This window comes from Hippocampus comes, unplaced genomic scaffold, assembly GCF_001891065.2.
Source record: "Hippocampus comes isolate QL1 unplaced genomic scaffold, H_comes_QL1_v1.1 scaffold68, whole genome shotgun sequence".
In the NCBI taxonomy this organism is placed as follows: Eukaryota; Metazoa; Chordata; class Actinopteri; order Syngnathiformes; family Syngnathidae; genus Hippocampus; species Hippocampus comes.
This window is the reverse complement of record NW_017805625.1, coordinates 2,612,062-2,629,805: the sequence shown is the minus strand read 5'-3', so window position 1 is coordinate 2,629,805 and position 17,744 is coordinate 2,612,062. Positions and strand designations below refer to the sequence as shown.

The 17,744-nt window shown below is 42.1% G+C and overlaps 2 protein-coding genes across 5 annotated transcripts; one reads left to right on the top strand and one right to left on the bottom strand.

The window, feature by feature from the left end:
- Positions 1-2,629: 2,629 nt before the first annotated feature.
- LOC109522560 (ATP-dependent RNA helicase DDX19B) lies at positions 2,630-9,480 on the top strand. Of its 3 annotated transcripts, none has more exons than XM_019881242.1 (12): positions 2,630-2,849; positions 3,331-3,370; positions 3,457-3,525; positions 3,808-3,943; positions 4,312-4,404; positions 4,939-5,041; positions 5,152-5,266; positions 5,359-5,536; positions 6,186-6,423; positions 6,655-6,817; positions 6,993-7,184; positions 7,642-9,480. In XM_019881242.1, the coding sequence occupies exons 1-12, from the start codon at positions 2,793-2,795 to the stop codon at positions 7,701-7,703; spliced, it is 1,446 nt and encodes a 481-aa protein (XP_019736801.1). In that variant the 5' UTR covers positions 2,630-2,792; the 3' UTR covers positions 7,704-9,480. The 3 variants fall into 3 exon arrangements, with proteins under 3 accessions (XP_019736801.1, XP_019736802.1, XP_019736800.1); XM_019881243.1 differs by having other exon boundaries at positions 2,631-2,849; positions 3,460-3,525; XM_019881241.1 differs by having other exon boundaries at positions 2,631-2,849; positions 3,439-3,525.
- A 29-nt stretch (positions 9,481-9,509) lies between these two features.
- LOC109522561 (pseudouridine synthase like 1) lies at positions 9,510-17,541 on the bottom strand. 2 transcript variants are annotated; one of them, XM_019881245.1, is made up of 8 exons: positions 17,513-17,541; positions 16,603-16,663; positions 15,921-16,108; positions 12,860-13,009; positions 10,988-11,158; positions 10,728-10,782; positions 10,435-10,597; positions 9,510-9,601 (listed from the first exon to the last, which is right to left on the bottom strand). In XM_019881245.1, exons 1-8 carry the CDS (start codon positions 17,524-17,526, stop codon positions 9,540-9,542), a joined length of 864 nt encoding a protein of 287 aa, XP_019736804.1. In that variant the 5' UTR covers positions 17,527-17,541; the 3' UTR covers positions 9,510-9,539. The 2 variants fall into 2 exon arrangements, with proteins under 2 accessions (XP_019736804.1, XP_019736805.1); XM_019881246.1 differs by lacking the exon at positions 17,513-17,541 and adding an exon at positions 16,736-16,856.
- Positions 17,542-17,744: the final 203 nt, after the last annotated feature.

Genomic DNA, 17,744 nt, shown 5'->3' with positions numbered 1-17,744 from the left:
ACTGAGCACCTCTACATTATTGATATGCAATTTGACTGCCCGCCATCAATAAATTATTAAGGAATTGAAAATTGTTCAGCCGTGGATCGACAGCCTTGGAGCTCTTTGGCCCTGATAAGATGAATGAGCACAGATGATTGATGATCAATGGAACTGAACTCCAAACTGCACTGAGAGAATGGAAAGTCTACCTAGCTAATCTTGTTTCACATTCTTCAAAAGGGCTCAGGGCTATTTTGTCCCGACTGTGCTTTACGTAACAATCCAGCTGTTTCCTCAATGAATGGGTCGATGAGAGTGAAATTTTCCTTGGAGGAAGAGAGAACACCGGTCCCAGAAGCTCCTCTTCTGGACAAACTTGGGACTAACGTCCCTTTTCCACAGTTTAGTACATAGTCAGCTCTACTTACTTGAGGCACACTTCCACTGGCAAAAACAGGAACTATCAGGTACAAATTCAACCAAAGTATATTGACCACGTGCTTTGAATTAAATTTAAACCACCGCTGGTCACTTATGAGCAGATTGATCATTGCTCTGTCATTGTTGTATGACTTATTAATACTAAGGATGCGCTATTTCACTTTTTTTCAGACAGGAAATAGATCTGAATTCAATGGGCTATGGCATTTGCCATGATGTATACTTTTGGTGACTGTTTCGATTTAGATTTGTTTTGTTTCATATTTTCCATGTGTCCCTTTTTCCATCTGTCGCTCATTTGTGATCAAACCTATTCTCGACAGTCCAGTTCCTTGTGTCAACCAATCAGCTCCCTCCAGCCACTCGTATCTTGTCCCGGTGTTCCGCGCTTTGTCAGTTGCTTGTATTGAGCTCCGTGGTTTCATTCAGTCTCGGTTGGTTCATTCGTTTCTGTGGTTGTCGCTGAAATGAGTCATGTTAATCATCCATACAGATTGCTTCGGTGGAAAGTTTCAATCGGAAAATTCTTAGTACCATGTTTCATTTTCATCTCCTCGATGGAATCCGTCAACAAGGTTGTTTTGCCGTTTGCATGCCAGTAATCAGGATCAAGTCAAAATATCAGGTATATTTTGGGACGGGGCGGTCTGCGTCGATTGAAACAAACATGTCATTTGACTTTTGTTTTTTTTTTTTAAACATGGACCCTTTTCCTTGCAAAGCATCGAATGAAATTCATCACTCTGCTATGCAGCTCCCTAAGGGGGCCATATTTCACGATATCTACGGATCACTATCCTGGTATACAGTATTAGATACCATCCATTGGCATTTTGATCGAGAGGTGGTAGAACAACGTGTACACAAAAGCTAGAGCTCAGACTCCAAAGCAGTAAAGCTGTCTCATCCCAATTGAAATTCCAACGTGCTGTCCACTCTGCACCATCAGCCTCTGTGGCTATAAGCCTCAGGAATACTAACCAGCAGTCAAGCACCTCCTTGCACTTCACCATGCATTCTCACTCCCCGACTCTGCCTACGATCTCTGTATACACCTGTTGACATGGCCATTGATGCATCAATTCCACACCCAAAAGCTGCTAAATTGAAATTCCACAAATGCAATATTAAGCGGAATGCCGTGTTTAGACTAGTGGGACCGCATTGCACAAAAGAAAATTTTGGAGTTGACTTTCCGTTTTAAAAATATTTCATTTTGTCATATTTATTTGCTCACTTACAAGGTCATACAAAAAGGAGTCTCACTCGTATGTTTCAAGTATGTACAGGATCCTTCCATTCATCCACTTTCCAATCAGCTTATCCTCACAAGGGTCGCCGGGGAGCTGGAACCTATCTCAGCGGTCTTTGAGCAGTAGGCGGGGGACATCCACACTCATACTCAAACCTAGGGACAATTAAGAGTGTTCAATCAGCCTGCCATGCATGTTTTTGGAATGTGGGAGGAAACCAGAGTGCCCAGAGAAAACCCATGCGGGCCCAGGGAGAACATGCAAACTCCACACAGGGAGGCCGGAGCTGGAATTGAACCCGGTACCTCTGCACTGTGAGATCGACGCGCAAACCACTGGACCACCTGGACGCTATGTACAGGATGACAAGTAAAAATATGAAACCATAAAAGCAAGATCAGAGCTACTGCATATGTGAACAATAATGCATTATATCCAGAAATCCAATTTCAAATGCTCCTTCGTAAAATGAGTCGATTCATCCATTATCTGATCCGCTTATCCACAAGAGGGTCGGAGGCTAAAATGAGTCCTGACTTAGCAATTGCAAGTCCTTCTCTCTGTCTTTTCCAAATTGTCTGGAGAGCTCATATCTTACTTTTACTTGTTTCAGTTGCCATGGATACCTTGGACAAGGCATCTGATTGCATGCCACCAAATAAACTCTCTTTCTCAAGTCTTTGACAAATTTGTCTGCAAAACCTATGTTCTAAGAAACTCAAGCATCATCATTCATACATGTTGTTGTGATGCACCTACTGACATTTGCCTTTGACAAATTTGTCTGCAAAACCTATGTTCTAAGTAACTTCAAGCATCATCATTCATTATAAAGACAAACTTTATTGAACAAGTCAGGAACCATAACAATGTTTGGAATGTTTCTTTTTTTTTTTTCGGCGAAATCCAACTGGGAACATTGAATTGGTAGGAACTATTTCCCCTGCACTTCATTTCCACTCGGTTGACTGAGCCGTTGTACAATACTCTCCTGTCGGTATCTGCACGCCATTGTGGCTGTGAAGTAGTGGATTTTACTTTCCTGTCGCTCACAGTCTGAGGCCTTTTCACACTTTTGAGTTTTTGAAGTCATAACGACAAGGGGAGAAAAAAACGATGGCTTCGGACTCCTGGGCCCAGGCAGTGGACGAACAAGAGGCGGCGGCGGAATCAGTAAGTGTAAAAAGTGCTAGTTCATGTTGTGTTAGCCTTTAAGATGTTAAAAGACTCGGGCCTAGCACGGTTCAAAATGAATATTTACCTTTCGTCAATGCCCGACAATGTTTCAATAGAAGGCTGAGTGTTTGGCCGCGTCTACAGACAATTCCTTAGCCAAAACGCAAGCGCTAACATGCGCCATATTAGCTGGAAAAGAAGGTGCTGCGTGCCTTGCGCGTTGCTAGCTTGAGCAGATGCTACTTTTAAGGTTAATTCATTGAGACAGCTTTAGCTGGCTGGCAAGTGAATGATGCAAGAGGTTCCAAAATAGCTAAGCTGAATAAGTACAAGCGTTGACTGCATCAGATTTGTGCTTACCAAGTTTTATGTTTCAGAGACACGTTTAACTCTGTAGCAGTTAAATCTGTAGCAATTGTCAAACAATTCCGTTAACGTGGTTTTGAAATCTATTGATGTGTAAATTGTTTTCCCACAGATTGGAAACCTTCAATTAAAAGACACGCCTGGAGAAAACGGTATGTTTACAGAGTTTCCAGACTTATTTTGAGTATGAATATGATATAATTTGATTTTGGTAATTTAGGAACATCTATACCTTCAGCAGGCGGTACTGTTGCAAAGTCAGGAGATAAGACTTCAGGAGACAAGACGACAGATGAAGATGAAAGTGGTGAGCTGGTGGGATCTTGTATTTGATAGATGGTTTTCTGCATTGCGCCACACTTCACATAATCTCACATGCTATATCATACACTCAGCACACCATGGACAACTTTAAAATGATCTCCGTTTACAACAAAGTTTACACATGAAGGGATAGTGTATTTGTGCAAGTTTGTCAAGATCAATATTATTCATATTTTCATGTTATGCATTGTCCTTCAGCTCACTAATAATTTCACCAAGCTTTAAAGCACAATTTCTAATTTGATTTTTTTTCTTTTGTGCGCAGAAGATAAAGCGGCCCAGTCGTTGCTGAACAAGTTGATCAGAAGTAATCTTGTCAACAACACAAATCAAGTTGAAGTGCTTCAAAAGGATCCCAACTCTCCACTGTACTCTGTCAAATCTTTTGAGGAGTTGCGACTGTAAGTGTATATACTTATAAAAATGCTACGCCACGACTGATTCCTTCCAGGTCGATGGAGTAGGAGCCATGTAAGGCATGTGCAGATACTTTTAGTTAAACACGGGTGACAATACGAATAAGGCCTTTCACACGGCACATAGCCTAGCGAAGCACACTGTCGACTCACTCATTCCTTGGATATGTGCTGCATTGGTGGTTGCCGCAGCGGCGGACGCACTCCTGTTGGGGGAAAATAAATTGTTTCACAGTTATGCGAAAGTTGGGTGGAAGTGCAGAACGGCTGGATTGTCATTGCAGTAATGTTTTATTCTTGTATTCCTGCACCAAACTTGATCAATTGACCAAAGATGTTTGTTGTATGTGCAGTAAACCACAGCTCCTCCAGGGTGTCTATGGCATGGGTTTTAACCGGCCCTCCAAAATCCAGGAAACTGCCTTACCCATGATGCTCGCTGAACCGTGAGTATGCTGTACATTGACTGTGCTTCACTACCTTTCTGAACTAAGTACCGTGAAGTCCTGTGTATAATACACTCCCACTCCCAAATCAACCAGATATATATTTTTTCCCCTGAACCCGTGTCTACAATACCCTGATTTGCTGTTATCATCTGGTTACATTTGTGGAAATAGGGGTTTTTAATGCTTCCATAACAATCATGCGATACACAATAAAACATGATGGTTGAAAGTTGCCATCTTTTTCACTCTCTTGGTCAAGCTCCCTCCTTCACTTGCACCGCTTCTGTTTTGAAGACAGTGACACGTCTAAACATGATGAACATGTTTTGTATCATATGAACACCCGTTAATATGAGAAAGAGAGAGTGAGAGCGTGAGAGAGATGAATAAATACCGATTTGGTATAATTTTAGGGGGCAAATGTGTACTATGTATGGTTCTTTAGAGTATACACTGATGACACAAACTAACTACTTGCAACTTGAGGTTGTGTTACACCGTCTGTTTCCACCCATCCCCCTCCCCATTTAGTCCACAGAATCTGATTGCCCAGTCTCAGTCAGGAACAGGAAAAACCGCTGCCTTTGTCCTCGCCATGCTCAGCCATGTCAATCCTGACAACAAATATCCCCAGGTTATTATTATTTTTTTAAAATTAATATCAGCAGTCTTCTAGATGGGTTTAGTCCCAGCACTGAATGAGCCGTCTAAATCCCTTGCTTCTCTTCTTTCTTCTCCCATCAGTGCTTGTGTTTGTCACCTACCTATGAACTGGCGCTTCAGACCGGCAAAGTGATTGAGCAGATGGGCAAAAACTACCCTGAAGTCAAATTAGTTTATGCCATACGAGGAAATAGGCGTGAGTCTTTGCCCGCTCTACATGTCATATTGGGTGCCATCTTGAATATCTGGCGTGTTTTGTGTTGACAAGTTTCCCTCAAAACGTTCCAGTGCAACGAGGTGTGAAGCTTCAGGAACAGATCGTCATTGGCACGCCCGGCACCATGCTGGACTGGTGCAGCAAGTTGAAGTTCATCGACCCCGAGAAGATTCGGGTGTTCGTGCTGGATGAGGCTGATGTCATGATCGCAACGCAGGGTCACAAAGACCAAAGTATCCGCATCCAGAGGTGAAAGTGAATGTTTAAAAAAATAAATAAAGCTCCCTGTTCTCCTGAAATAATGGTTAAAAAAACTCATTCGACCTACAGCATCATGAAGTGGTGTCATGTGAAATCTTAGAATTTCAATGAGTTTGTTTTACCATTTGAACAGGAGAAAAAGAAAAAAAAAACAATCACCTTTTTATATCACACTTGAGCCTGCTTACTGCACAGCCACAAGCTGTTTTTTTCCTTTCTGCAATGGAAGTATCAGTAAGTTTATTCCTCCGTTGCCTTCAATTAACAACATTGGTAATGGGTTGATTGTGCCCCTTTTAAAAGCCTATCGTGAACCCCTGCTAGGGTGATGGATTGTTGCGAATAATTGACATGACATTGCCTGGAGATGCTCAAGATGGCAGCAAAGATTTTTTTCTGTCTAAATGAAGGTCCTCTTCTTGGTGAGCACCAAGATGGTGCCAAAGCAATATTAGTGAATGAGTTCAGCATATAATAGGGAATATGTCCCCACCTTAAAATGTGCAGTTAGTTGAATTCTAAAGTTCCAAACCCTGAAGATGTATGTGTAAACTGTATTATGTCTCCATTTTGATTTTGAGTTCTCACTCTACTTTTCAAAGGATGCTTATGCTCAATTTGTTTCCTTGCCACGCAGGATGCTGCCCAAAAACTGCCAGATGTTGCTGTTCTCAGCCACGTTTGAGGAGACTGTGTGGGACTTTGCCAGGCGCATCGTGCCCGACCCAAATATCATCAAATTAAAAAGAGAGGAGGAGACGCTGGATACTATCAAACAGTACTATGTGCTGTGTAACAGCAAGGAGGAAAAGTTTGAAGCCCTGTGCAACATCTATGGTGCCATCACCATAGCCCAGGCTATGATTTTCTGCCACGTGAGAATCTCCCCTTCCTCAAGAACTTTCCAATTGATACAGATTATGAATGGTGTAATATTTTTCCTTGGAAACATTATGAAGTTTGGGCAGAGTTTAAAGAACCTTATTAAGAGTGGAGTCAGTTTAAGCAAAATAGTGTCTTTTTCCACATAAAGAAAAAATGTCTTGTTCCGTAAGTGTCAGGCTGGTATATGAATTGATGACTCTGCTTTCCTCTGTGCGATCCAGACAAGGAAGACCGCAGGCTGGCTGGCGGGGGAGCTTTCCAAAGAGAACCACCAGGTGGCGCTACTCAGTGGGGAGATGCAAGTGGAGCAGAGGGCCGCAGTCATTGAACGCTTTCGAGATGGAAAGGAGAAGGTCCTTGTCACCACAAATGTCTGTGCCAGAGGTGAGGCACACATGCAAAACAAATTGAACATATTGGAACCCTCCTTTCACACTGTACTGTTAAAAAAAAAAAAAAGAACAAGCAAAACAAAAATATCTGGATTTAAGTTGGACATATGTCACAAAATTGAGATGGGATCTTAAGTAGTTTTCTGTCTGTGCTTGCCGTACACCAGGAATTGATGTGGAGCAGGTATCAGTGGTGATCAATTTCGACCTGCCAGTAGACCAGGACGGTAACCCAGACAATGAGACATACCTGCACAGGATTGGCCGCACGGGTCGGTTCGGTAAAAGAGGGTTGGCCATCAACATGGTGGACAGCAGAATGAGTATGAACATCCTTAACAGGATCCAGGATCATTTTAGTAAGTATTTATTACTCTTTCTGTCATGTATCGCCTGTTGATCCAGTTGTCAAGATGGTTTACATGGAGGATAATCGGCCCGATTTCAGCCCTGAATCGCCCCTGCTGACAATCATAGGTCAGGCTCAATTCTCATAAAGGCTCCAAAGATAATCTTCGGTACGGAACGTTCGAAACAGTTGTACCTGCGATTTATTTTTTTTCTTTCTCGTCACGTGGGGTCTCTCAGAGTTTGGAAGTCAGCTGACAATTTTAAAATCTTGCCGTGTGAACCAGGCTTTAATAAAGGGCAGTTGACTTATTTTTATAGTTATTTTTGTTTTTGACCGTCTTTGTTCATCACAGTGCACAATACTAATAAGACTGTGCAAAAATAACACGGATAATATCCACACAGGTCCATGCATTTTTATTACAAGCCCCACTAACTTTTTTTTTTTTTTTTTTACCTCCCCAGATAAGAAAATTGAAAAACTAGACACACACGACCTGGATGAAATTGAGAAAATCGCCAACTAAAAGACGAGCGTGCTGATGAAGTGGACGCCAGCCAGACTTGCTGTCTGTGCTCTGCAAGGACTGTACGCTTCTTGACGCTGTCTTTTTTAAGTTTGTATTTTGTTTTAAGCCGTTGGGGGTGGGAAAAAAAGAGCAAAACCACATACACTGCACGTTTACACACACGTAATGAACTTCAGTCTGTGGAACATACCCCATTTTACTCTTTTTACTTCATGAAATAAAGTTTGAGTTTGTAATGCTGAAAAAAAAGCAACTCGCCTTGTACACATGATACTACCGATAGACTCTGAAAACCCGATTTGATTCTGCTGTTCATTCATATATATATACATATATATATATGAACAGGTTCGATGAATGTATCCTCTTTAGGTCATTACAGCACTGACAGTCTGTAAAAAGGGTGAAGTTGGGTATGGTGCTGCTGTTGAATGCTAGTGCGCCGTTTCGGATGATGACTGTGATGGATGGATTTAAGGGTCTATGCAAATTTAGTGAATACCTGTGTTCACATAACAGAAATGAATCCCATATGAACCTCAACTTTAGTTTCAGGGTGTGGAGCCAAATGCCAAAACGGCTGCCAATGGAGATGGCACACTATTAAGTCCTCAACATATGAACATTTTAGATTATTCTGGGTTCTGCCCAGTTGAGCATCTCACACAATTTTATTTTGAGTATTAAGGCTGCTCAGCTGTAACATGTCATTGTTTTTAAACGTTTGTCACATGATGCTCAAGTTTCTCTCCAGATTTCGACTGTTCAGGTCCGATGTCATTTTGTCTCGCAATCGCCTCAATCATGGTTGGACTTGTGCTCCATTTCATTATTCTTCACACAAACTGCAAAGTTTTCAATGATTGTGCGTGAGTTAAATACACAAAAGCCTTCCTCAAGTGCATTATGTATACATATGGTTTTATTGAGAATGCAAAATATTGGACTTAACATGCTGAACGACACTTGAAATTTTTATCTATTGAACTCTTAAACCAAATGCTGAATTGACTTGAGGACCTATGCCAATCAGATTTACTGTGTTACAACACGGTCGCATGATACGACGACGGGTGTACACATTTAAAACTCTTTGGAACAAATTGTGTGACTGATTTATTGATAATGTCACTTCTGAGAAGTGCAAAAAAAAAACATTCCTCATGAGGTTCAACTTTGACTGTCGCGACATTTGAGAGAGAGGAAAAAAAAAGATTGGCTGTGTGTCCTTTGGTGACTGTTTTAACTTTTGAGATCAGTCCTCTGGGGCATTAAACCACAGAGAATGGTCAGTTTGAACCTTGAACAAACCTCATTTGGTCCCCACTGGCACGACAAGACCGGTGGCGGTGGTACACTTTTAGTCATGGACTATTTGCAGAAAATATATTTGGTGCAGCCAAATTCAAGGCTTGCAACTGAGTGATAAATATCCACATGGATCATCTGTGCGAACAAAAGCGTATGCGGCTTCATTTGGATGCACAGTATACATAGTGGACGTGTGTGCACTTTCTATGTGGTCTACCACTATTTCGACGCACACACAGCAGTTACACTCCACATGTTGTAAACCTTGTTTGATATAAAAAGCTACTCTGTGTTAATGTACACACAGTAAGTAGTCGTAAAAAGTAACGTGCTTAGAACAAGGTAGGCTCAATGTGGGTTGGTGTTTGGTCGATAAGCTGAGCTGCGTTCGCGGACACCGTTATGTATTTGTTGGAATAAAAATGTGTAGGTGGTCCTCTGTTTGCAGTGTCCAATGTGTCATTTGAAAGACCCAGTATTAACTAGAAAGGGTTAAATAAAACATTTTTAATACACGGACGTTCACATTTGAGTTTGTGCATCACTCGAGTCTCCAGTTGAGGTTGGCGGTGACGGCAGCAGATCTGATGGAAGACGCAAAATAGAGCTTGCTTAGTAATTAACAGAAGCAACGTCAACACGACATCACATAAAAGATGGCGCTAAGGTGCATCTTCACAATCTGATACGGTCAAAAAGTGCAACAATGGTGCAGTCATGATAAGCATAACTACAAGATAGTTTACAGTTGTTGCCAAAAATCTTGGTTCAACTAGAGCAGGCACGGGCAAACATTTGGGCTCAAGGACACATTGGTTTTAGGGAACCATGTTTATTTTAATAACTCATTTTTTAAAATGTATTTCATTGGGCAGTTATTCCTGCAATGTAGAAGGTGCAATCTGTCTGTTTATTTGACTAATATTTTTTTCATTTGCAATCAATTAAAATAGGATAAAATAATTCCAAATATATCCATTTTATTTCACCAATTTGAGGAACAAATGAATGTAACAAATGTTACAAGACTCCACAAAATCACAGCTATTTTTGGCGATAAGGCTAACATTATTCTTCACGGTTGCCACAGCACAAGCCAAGGTTACTGGTGAGTACAGACCATCCCTTGTTTCTTAGTTTTATTGTGCAGCTAACTTCTTTTCACACTTCTAACAGGTGCAGATGCTGTAAAGCGATGAGATGAAGGCAGAGCTGCCTTCAGCAAGACTTCCTCTCTTTAAAGTCATCAAAGGGTACGTTGCCTGTACAATTCTTTTGTTTGGCCAACGGTTTAAGCCCATAAAGGATTAATTAAATTCTACCTGATTTATATGAAAAAAAAAAACATTGAAATTATAGTGAAATAAAACATGTGACACAACGACTCAACTGTTTTGTTTGTTCCATCCTCACTTACCTGACTCTCTGTAATCCACCCTGGTGAGGAAGAGGCCGCGGGCTGGAGCAACGACATTGTGTGGATAAGCGAGAGAGTCTCGAGACTCCAGGATGTCTTTCAGCTTGGTAAGTGAGATCCTTCCCTGGCCCACGGCCACGAGGGCTCCCGTCATTCTTCGCACCTGAAACAACAACAACAACGTGGCTTGATTAGGGATCTTTGCACACAATCAAAAAGAAATAATGCGGCACGCCTTTCTGCTTTCTACCTCTTTGGAAGCCAAACCAGCAGCAGAACATTATAGAACATACCTGCTTGTAGAGAAAAGATTTGCTTTGAAAAGTCAACTCCCAGAATGGAATTTCTCTGCAAGACACACATGGAAACATCTAAAATGATTCCATTTGCAAATGCCTTGTCCGCCAAGTTGTAAAGGCAAATAAATATCTTCAGTGCTTCTTTAATTAGGTTGTATAATTTCCCCCTTGGGTGGGCAGGCCTTTTATTCTTTTATCATATTATGTTGCCTTTTCATAGTTAAAAAAAAAAAAAATCTTTCAATCCTGTTTACCTGTGGAAGTGCTCACATACAAACGCTCTTCCTGGCTGTATGCTGGCGACATCAAGCGTCTTCACTGGGTTTCTAAAAGGCATGTCGGAGTTAACTGCCCTGAAGCTGCTGAAGTCGTGAGTTCCGACCAACATGGCTGCTGCCTCCCTCATGGCCTCCACATCGAGCTCCCTGACAACAAACGCACTGTGTGACTAAAGGCACAGTTCAATGGAATTCTTTTGAAACAAGTGGAGCAGCAAACAAATAAAAAACGCACCAAAAGCTAATACTTTTCATGCTGACTGAACTGAGGCGTGAGGTTAGAGGCACGTTGTTCCACCAATTTATATTCAAAGGCGTCCCCTTTTTATTTTTCAATAAGTACATGACTTAACTTCAGGACCATTTAACTTGAACGGTTCACTTGTAGATGTGTGAAATGAAACACATTTTAGACTCCCATGTTCCATTCATAGCAGTGGAATAATTCATTGGTGAACTTGCACATATTTCTGAGTCATAACGCCACGTGAGCGCATCGAGTATGCCAAAGCGAGGGTTGATCAGGGGGGAGAGGGAGAGAGGTGGCGCCTGCTTTCCCCCCCAACAAGCTAATGTCAGCTGAGCTCTCAAATATGATCCGATAGAAAGAGAGAGCGGAACACAGCGGGCAGCGGAGAATGAAGGGAATGTCTCGCTAATTAAAAGCATGACGCCTTCATTTAAAATCTGGAAAATGAGAGTTGGTCCAAAATGAAGGAGGTGGAAAACGTGATCATCATTGACACTCTGGCTAAGCATGTGAAAGGAAGTGCTTCGTGGCATCAGAGCCGATTCACATGTTCCACCGGGGGTCATCCGACACCAAGTGTAAACATTAAAAGGATTGTTTGAACCAACATGAATTCGTACGGCTACATCGCCTTAAAGGCGACAAGTACATCATCGTGCGAGTAAACACTGACTCACATTTTCAACTGTGACGTGAAGACTGAGCAAATCCATGTCGGCATCTAACAGGCATATTTTAACATCAAAACTGCATTTTCTTCTCGGTTAAATGAATAATAAATAGGTAATCATATATCTGCACTTAGTTACAATTCAAACCAGAACTAGTCAACTTCAATGATGCCTCCATGTAGTGTAGAGGTGCGGGCGGGCAATGCGGAGTGATGAGGAAGGAGTCGATCAAGCGGGAGGGCGGGGTTGCTTATGGGCGCAAGGATGAGGCGGATGCTGAAAATGTGAGCAAAAGAAAGAATGGAGGGAGGCAAAGCAGGGGAAGACTGATCGGGAGAGAGAGAGGGTGACGTGTGGGTGTTGCTCTGCATGCGTATGAGCCCGCAGCTTATCTTGGCCTACTTTCTCCCTCTCCCAAAAAAAAAAAAGACAAATGCTCATACAGTATGTACTCCCTAAAATGCGTTCCTTCATGCTCCTCCTTCCAATTCCAGCCAAGATAACATCCTGTAAGCAGAGAATCTCTTCCAAAAGCATTCTTCTCTCTTCCCCCCTTTCTCGCCTCAACATCCATCGTTTCCCACATCTCTTGCCTGTCCTTTGTTTGTTTTTGGGACGTCGGCTCAGAAAACATTTGACTTGAGTTGACTGGCCCTAATTTGCAGTTGCGACTGAGCACATGTGGATTATTCATGTGTCTAACATGCCATTGTTTCTGCAAGGCTTGTTCGGAGCATATTGAGGGGGGGCTTGTGTGTGTGAGTGTGTGTGTGTGTGTGTGTGTGTGTGTGTGTGTGTGTAGTCTGAGCTCAGGCTTTCAGCCCGGTTTCCATATGCACAGGAATCATACTCGCACACACACACACACACACACACACACACACGCACACACACACACACACACGTGCACACACACGGTTGACTCACGTGTGGCGGAGATTCCAGCACATGTCGCGCTCTCCGAGGGGAAGCTGAGCAGGCTGAGAGACACCCAGGGCGATGCGGTAGACATACGTCCGGGAGAGTGCTCGGAAACGGGCGTGGAAATCATCAGGCACACGATAGGCGCGGGTAACGCTGGCAAAAGGGAAAACATTTAGAAATCAATATGTGAACAAAGCGCTCTTTGGTCTGGCCAGTATGTCACTCGGACATTTGATCCGAATGCAGCCGTGACATCTTTACATACACTCCCCTCCAAAATTATTGGAACAGTGAGGTGGACTTCTTTATTTTCCATGACTGTACCATACTATACATTTGGTGCAACTGATCTGTGGGCTTCTTTTGTTTTCTTAGGATTAGGATTCATCCTCTGGTGGCAATTTTTCTCAGTTTACATAGTTATCCATCAAGTACTTCAACTATTTTAGCCTGGGTCAAAGGCCACCACTGTGGGGGCGAGAGACGAGCAGACCAACATTTTCTTGTTTCAAGTACTGTCTCGAGCATGGCTAATGCAACAACTGATCAAAAGCATCCTTCAAAAAAAAAATTGGAACAGATGGTTTTCTAATGCAAGCCATATACACTGCGTATGGGTCTTTGTCTAAAATGCCAATGATGCAGCTTTTACACAAAAGCCACAGCCATTGTCAAAGCGCAAAGCTCAAAGGAACTAAGCGCTTCCGCTCAAAATATTGAGCATTCGTTCTGGATGAGGCGCGCTCTGATGTGCATCCAGCAGGGGGACACGGTATACTTCCTGCGTGTGACATTTCAACCACTGTCTCTTTTGATTTCTCATCAAGTGGTGGGAAACAATGAATCAGTCTGTGTGAGGTATTTCGATGTAATTAAGGTCGGCGCCATTTCCTGTCGGGACATCTGCTTTGAATTCATACGATGCGCAATGGCGAACCACCAAAATTTAGAAGCCACATCGGGAAATCCTTGTTAGATGTGGGTGATGCATTTTTCTTCTTCTCAAATCTTAATGAGCTGCTTCGTTGATCAGCTGTCAAAAACGGAAAACGAAACCCGATCGTTTTCCGTTTTTGACAGTTTTCACAACATTTCAACATTCGGTGAAGGACAAAGGCCGTAAATGTACGGTATGTGCTGCAGTGTTGTATTCATTACAATGCACATTATAATGTTGAAAAACAACAACACTTTTTTAATTAAAAGCCTCACCCTAATACATGCCCTCCCCCCTAATGGCCACTTAGTACTCTCTGCAGTCTTCAGCCACTCCTCTATGAAGCAATCTTAGTTCTTATTCTCATTCATTATTCATAAATGTTCTGCTTAATTTTATAACCGCTAAGAGAAAGCATTCGTGTTATCTTGTGCATAAAAATATATTTTGTAACTAATCTCCAATTTTTACTTGATTTTTATAGCACCGCAGGTGGTTAACAAACAACCTTTGTCAGACACAATAAATGCCGGTTCCAAAACATTTGTTCCAGGAAAAGTGGACAAACAAGCAACGTTGCGGCGAAAACGGCATTGAACCCAAGCACTAACGGATCATGTGATCAAGATATTGCCATGATATGAAATGATATGCAATATATGCACACATGCACTTTATGGGTGAATTGCTATTTCTCGTACACCACCCCCCCCTCCCAATTTTTTGTAGATGAACACTTCGACACTCAGCTAAGTGATGACGCCGCAACACTCACTAATACAGGCTATTGTTGGTTAGCATCCTCATGCAAGTGGAAGCAGGAGGTGACCATCTGCGGGTGGCATGGTGGAGAACGATGATGTTCAACACTATGCATCATGCATGCACGTACGGGCTGAGTTCCGTTCACCGACTTACATTATAGATCTCTGTGCCTCTGTGTATGCGAGCATGTGCACGAGAAGAGAAACTAGGTTACGAGGGAGGGGATTGGATGCGACACGTGGGACAGGAAAGCTTTACGTCTTCTAATATAGCACCTGCTGAAATGTGAAGCATTTGCCACTTGCACAAACAAACACACGCAAGCACATTAAAACACCACAACACACGCACTCAATTACTTCTATTATACACGAAGATTGTTTTCTCTATTTTTTTTCTTCCCGTATCGAAAATGCGAGGGCCCATGTGTGATTCCTGCGAGTGTTTTTGTGGCACAGTATATTTCATTTATTGTAAATAATACATGTTGTATCTAAACTAGGGTTTCACTTTTTTTTCCTAACTCCAGACCCATTAGAATTTCAGGTTCTCCCCGCCATTCTAAGTGACTGAGACACGTCATCCAGTTCTACAACATTGTCATATCGAGCGCCGATTGAATGATGTAGAACAGACATCATGTTATTAGAACAAAACCTGATGAAAAAAGCTGTTTGCCAAGTACTGTAACTGTGTTTCGACTTTACAATCAATAAAATAACTTGCAGTCTTTTTACTGACGTGTCAATAGGGGACCCAATAAAAACTCACCCAGGACCTGTTTTGGGTCCCAAACTTGGGAATTAAATTCTAACTGGTCGAGGCAGGTGCATACATGTGTGCTATTGCATACTACAGAGCAAAAAGCGGAGCCGAGATAATCCCTTCTAACCTTTCTTTGCAGGTTGGAGGATTAGTGGGATGCAAGTGGGATGCTGGGAGCTTGCCTCCTTCCTTCCTACGTCTCTCCCCTGTCTCTTTCCCAAATGGCTCATTCTCCTTCACACTCTCACCTCTCTGTCTGTTCTGCAATCCATTTGAAGCTCGACGTCATCCCACTGCCACGGCCATGACACTATATACACTCATATGTTGGGAGCGATCATGAGGGGTGCCGTGGGAAATGATCCAATTGTACGACTGAAAATTATTACTTATTAATCACAAATATATCTTTGTTCATCTATTTATGCCAGTGACATATAGCGACAAGCGGAACAGTTATATGCTTTTCCATTAGATGACAGAAGATCATTTTACTTTGGTAATCTTTTTTTCCAATCTAAAACAGGTCCCTCGGCTCAATAAAGCTTGGAATACTATACTATTAGATTAGTTCCGCCAAACATTGAATTAACGTACCTAATTTGCTCAGCCTTGAGGTGGAAATTGAGCGCCTCAACTAAAATCTCCTCAGTAAACGGTGGCTTGTCGTTCTTGCGCTGGAAATCAAAGTGGGCTGAGTTGGAGAGAGCGTGGACGCCTCTGTCTGTCCTGCTGGAAATGGACAAAGACACTGGGTTGAGTGGCCTCAGTCTTCTTAATGCATCCTGCATGGAGCCACAGGAGGAAAAAAAGAAAGTAGACAATATAAAATAAGACCTCAACTTTAAGATCCAGCCATCCGATTTGTACACATCATTGAGTTCTGATGCAAGATGGGATCAGTCCCAGCTGACTTGTGACCCACATTGTGCCTTGTGTATGAAATGTTCAATATAAATCAAACAGCATTGCTAAGCCTTCTGAGAGGCGGTGGACACACAATAAATGACGTTTCACAGCTGTTTTTCTACCTTAAACATACACTAAGCGCCTAAACACTTTACATAGAATACAAAGAATCATTCACACGGACAATTTAGAGTTTTCAGTTAACTGACAATGAACGGGTTGCTCCCAACTTATTGTCAGATAAATAGATTCTGCGCAAACCAGGGTATAATTGGTTACTCCCAATTACAATGCAGCTTTGTTTTTCAATTTTCTTCACAAATATGTTTTAATATTACTGGGTAGGCATGAATTGCGTCGACTTCGTTACCTCTAAGTGATCTTGGACACCCTTTTTCTCCAGTTGATGTGGAGGTACTTTGACTGCGCCACTGTACAAAACACAAACAGTTTGTTCTGATTGTTATGGTAAATACATAATGTGTACGTGAAGAATGACCTACCTGTATTTTGTTCCAATGTATTGGAAAAAGATAAGGTAACGTTGCTGGTTGTACATGACCTCTTTCGGTCTCTTTTGTTGTGCATATTAACAGTGTCTCATGTGTAAATTGTATGGGGGGACACTTTTGCGAAAAAGGCGTTGAAAACCCGCGAACTGATAAACGTCGCGCTTGTGTGAGAGTTAGAAAATACCGATCGACATGCTCCGAGTTGCACCCGCGTGTAGGTACAGTCGATAAACGTCGCGCTTGTGTGAGAGTTAGAAAATACCGATCGACATGCTCCGAGTTGCACCCGCGTGTAGGTACAGTCGATAAACGTCGCGCTTGTGTGAGAGTTAGAAAATACCGATCGACATGCTCCGAGTTGCACCCGCGTGTAGGTACAGTCGGATTTGTAGTCCGGAAGTAAAGGCTTAAGCACCCAGCCACGACTCCTTTATCGACATTTGATCTGCTAAAGCGCAAAAATAATTAGAATCATCATCATCATCATAATAATAATAATACAATGGTTCCACATCGATCCCCGCTTCCACCATTTTAAAGACCTTCTGGAGGACGTTCTCTGTTTTGCATGGTGTCGCTTTTTGATTACGCCATCATGCGTCGCCAAATCTTGCGTTCTGTCCTCTGTGGTTCTGTTCCAATGAAAAGCGATGAGCAAAAACATTTTCAATAAACAATCACGAAGAGCCACGTTAAAGTTGTGGAAACGTTTTAGGACCTTTACTATACTACCTATACTTTTACGGACTAAATAATAATGTTACTGACCTACAAGCCTCCATGTCGGAGATTATCCAATTTGTCCTATTTAAGTAGGGAATACACATTAATGTGGATTGTGTTTGCGCTGCCGTGTAAATTGTGATTAAATGAAGCATTCTCATCAATGCAGCAGTGTGTAAAATATACATTTTCCCTGATAATTATTTTTTTCATCATATCGCAACATGGTATCTGTACTTTACTTGATACTTATTTTTCTGACAACTTTTTTCGTTTA

Coding starts and splice junctions, on each gene's coding strand:
- LOC109522561 (XM_019881246.1), bottom strand. CDS start 16,791: ATGTACAACCAGCAACGTTACCTTATCTTTTTCCAATACATTGGAACA. Junction 16,109..16,602: donor GTGTCCAAGATCACTTAGAG/GTAACGAAGTCG, acceptor GGCTCCATGCAG/GATGCATTAAGAAGACTGAG. Junction 13,010..15,920: donor CTCAAGGCTGAGCAAATTAG/GTACGTTAATTC, acceptor CCCTTTTGCCAG/CGTTACCCGCGCCTATCGTG.
- LOC109522560 (XM_019881241.1), top strand. CDS start 2,793: ATGGCTTCGGACTCCTGGGCCCAGGCAGTGGACGAACAAGAGGCGGCG. Junction 2,850..3,330: donor AAGAGGCGGCGGCGGAATCA/GTAAGTGTAAAA, acceptor GTTTTCCCACAG/ATTGGAAACCTTCAATTAAA. Junction 5,267..5,358: donor TGCCATACGAGGAAATAGGC/GTGAGTCTTTGC, acceptor AAAACGTTCCAG/TGCAACGAGGTGTGAAGCTT.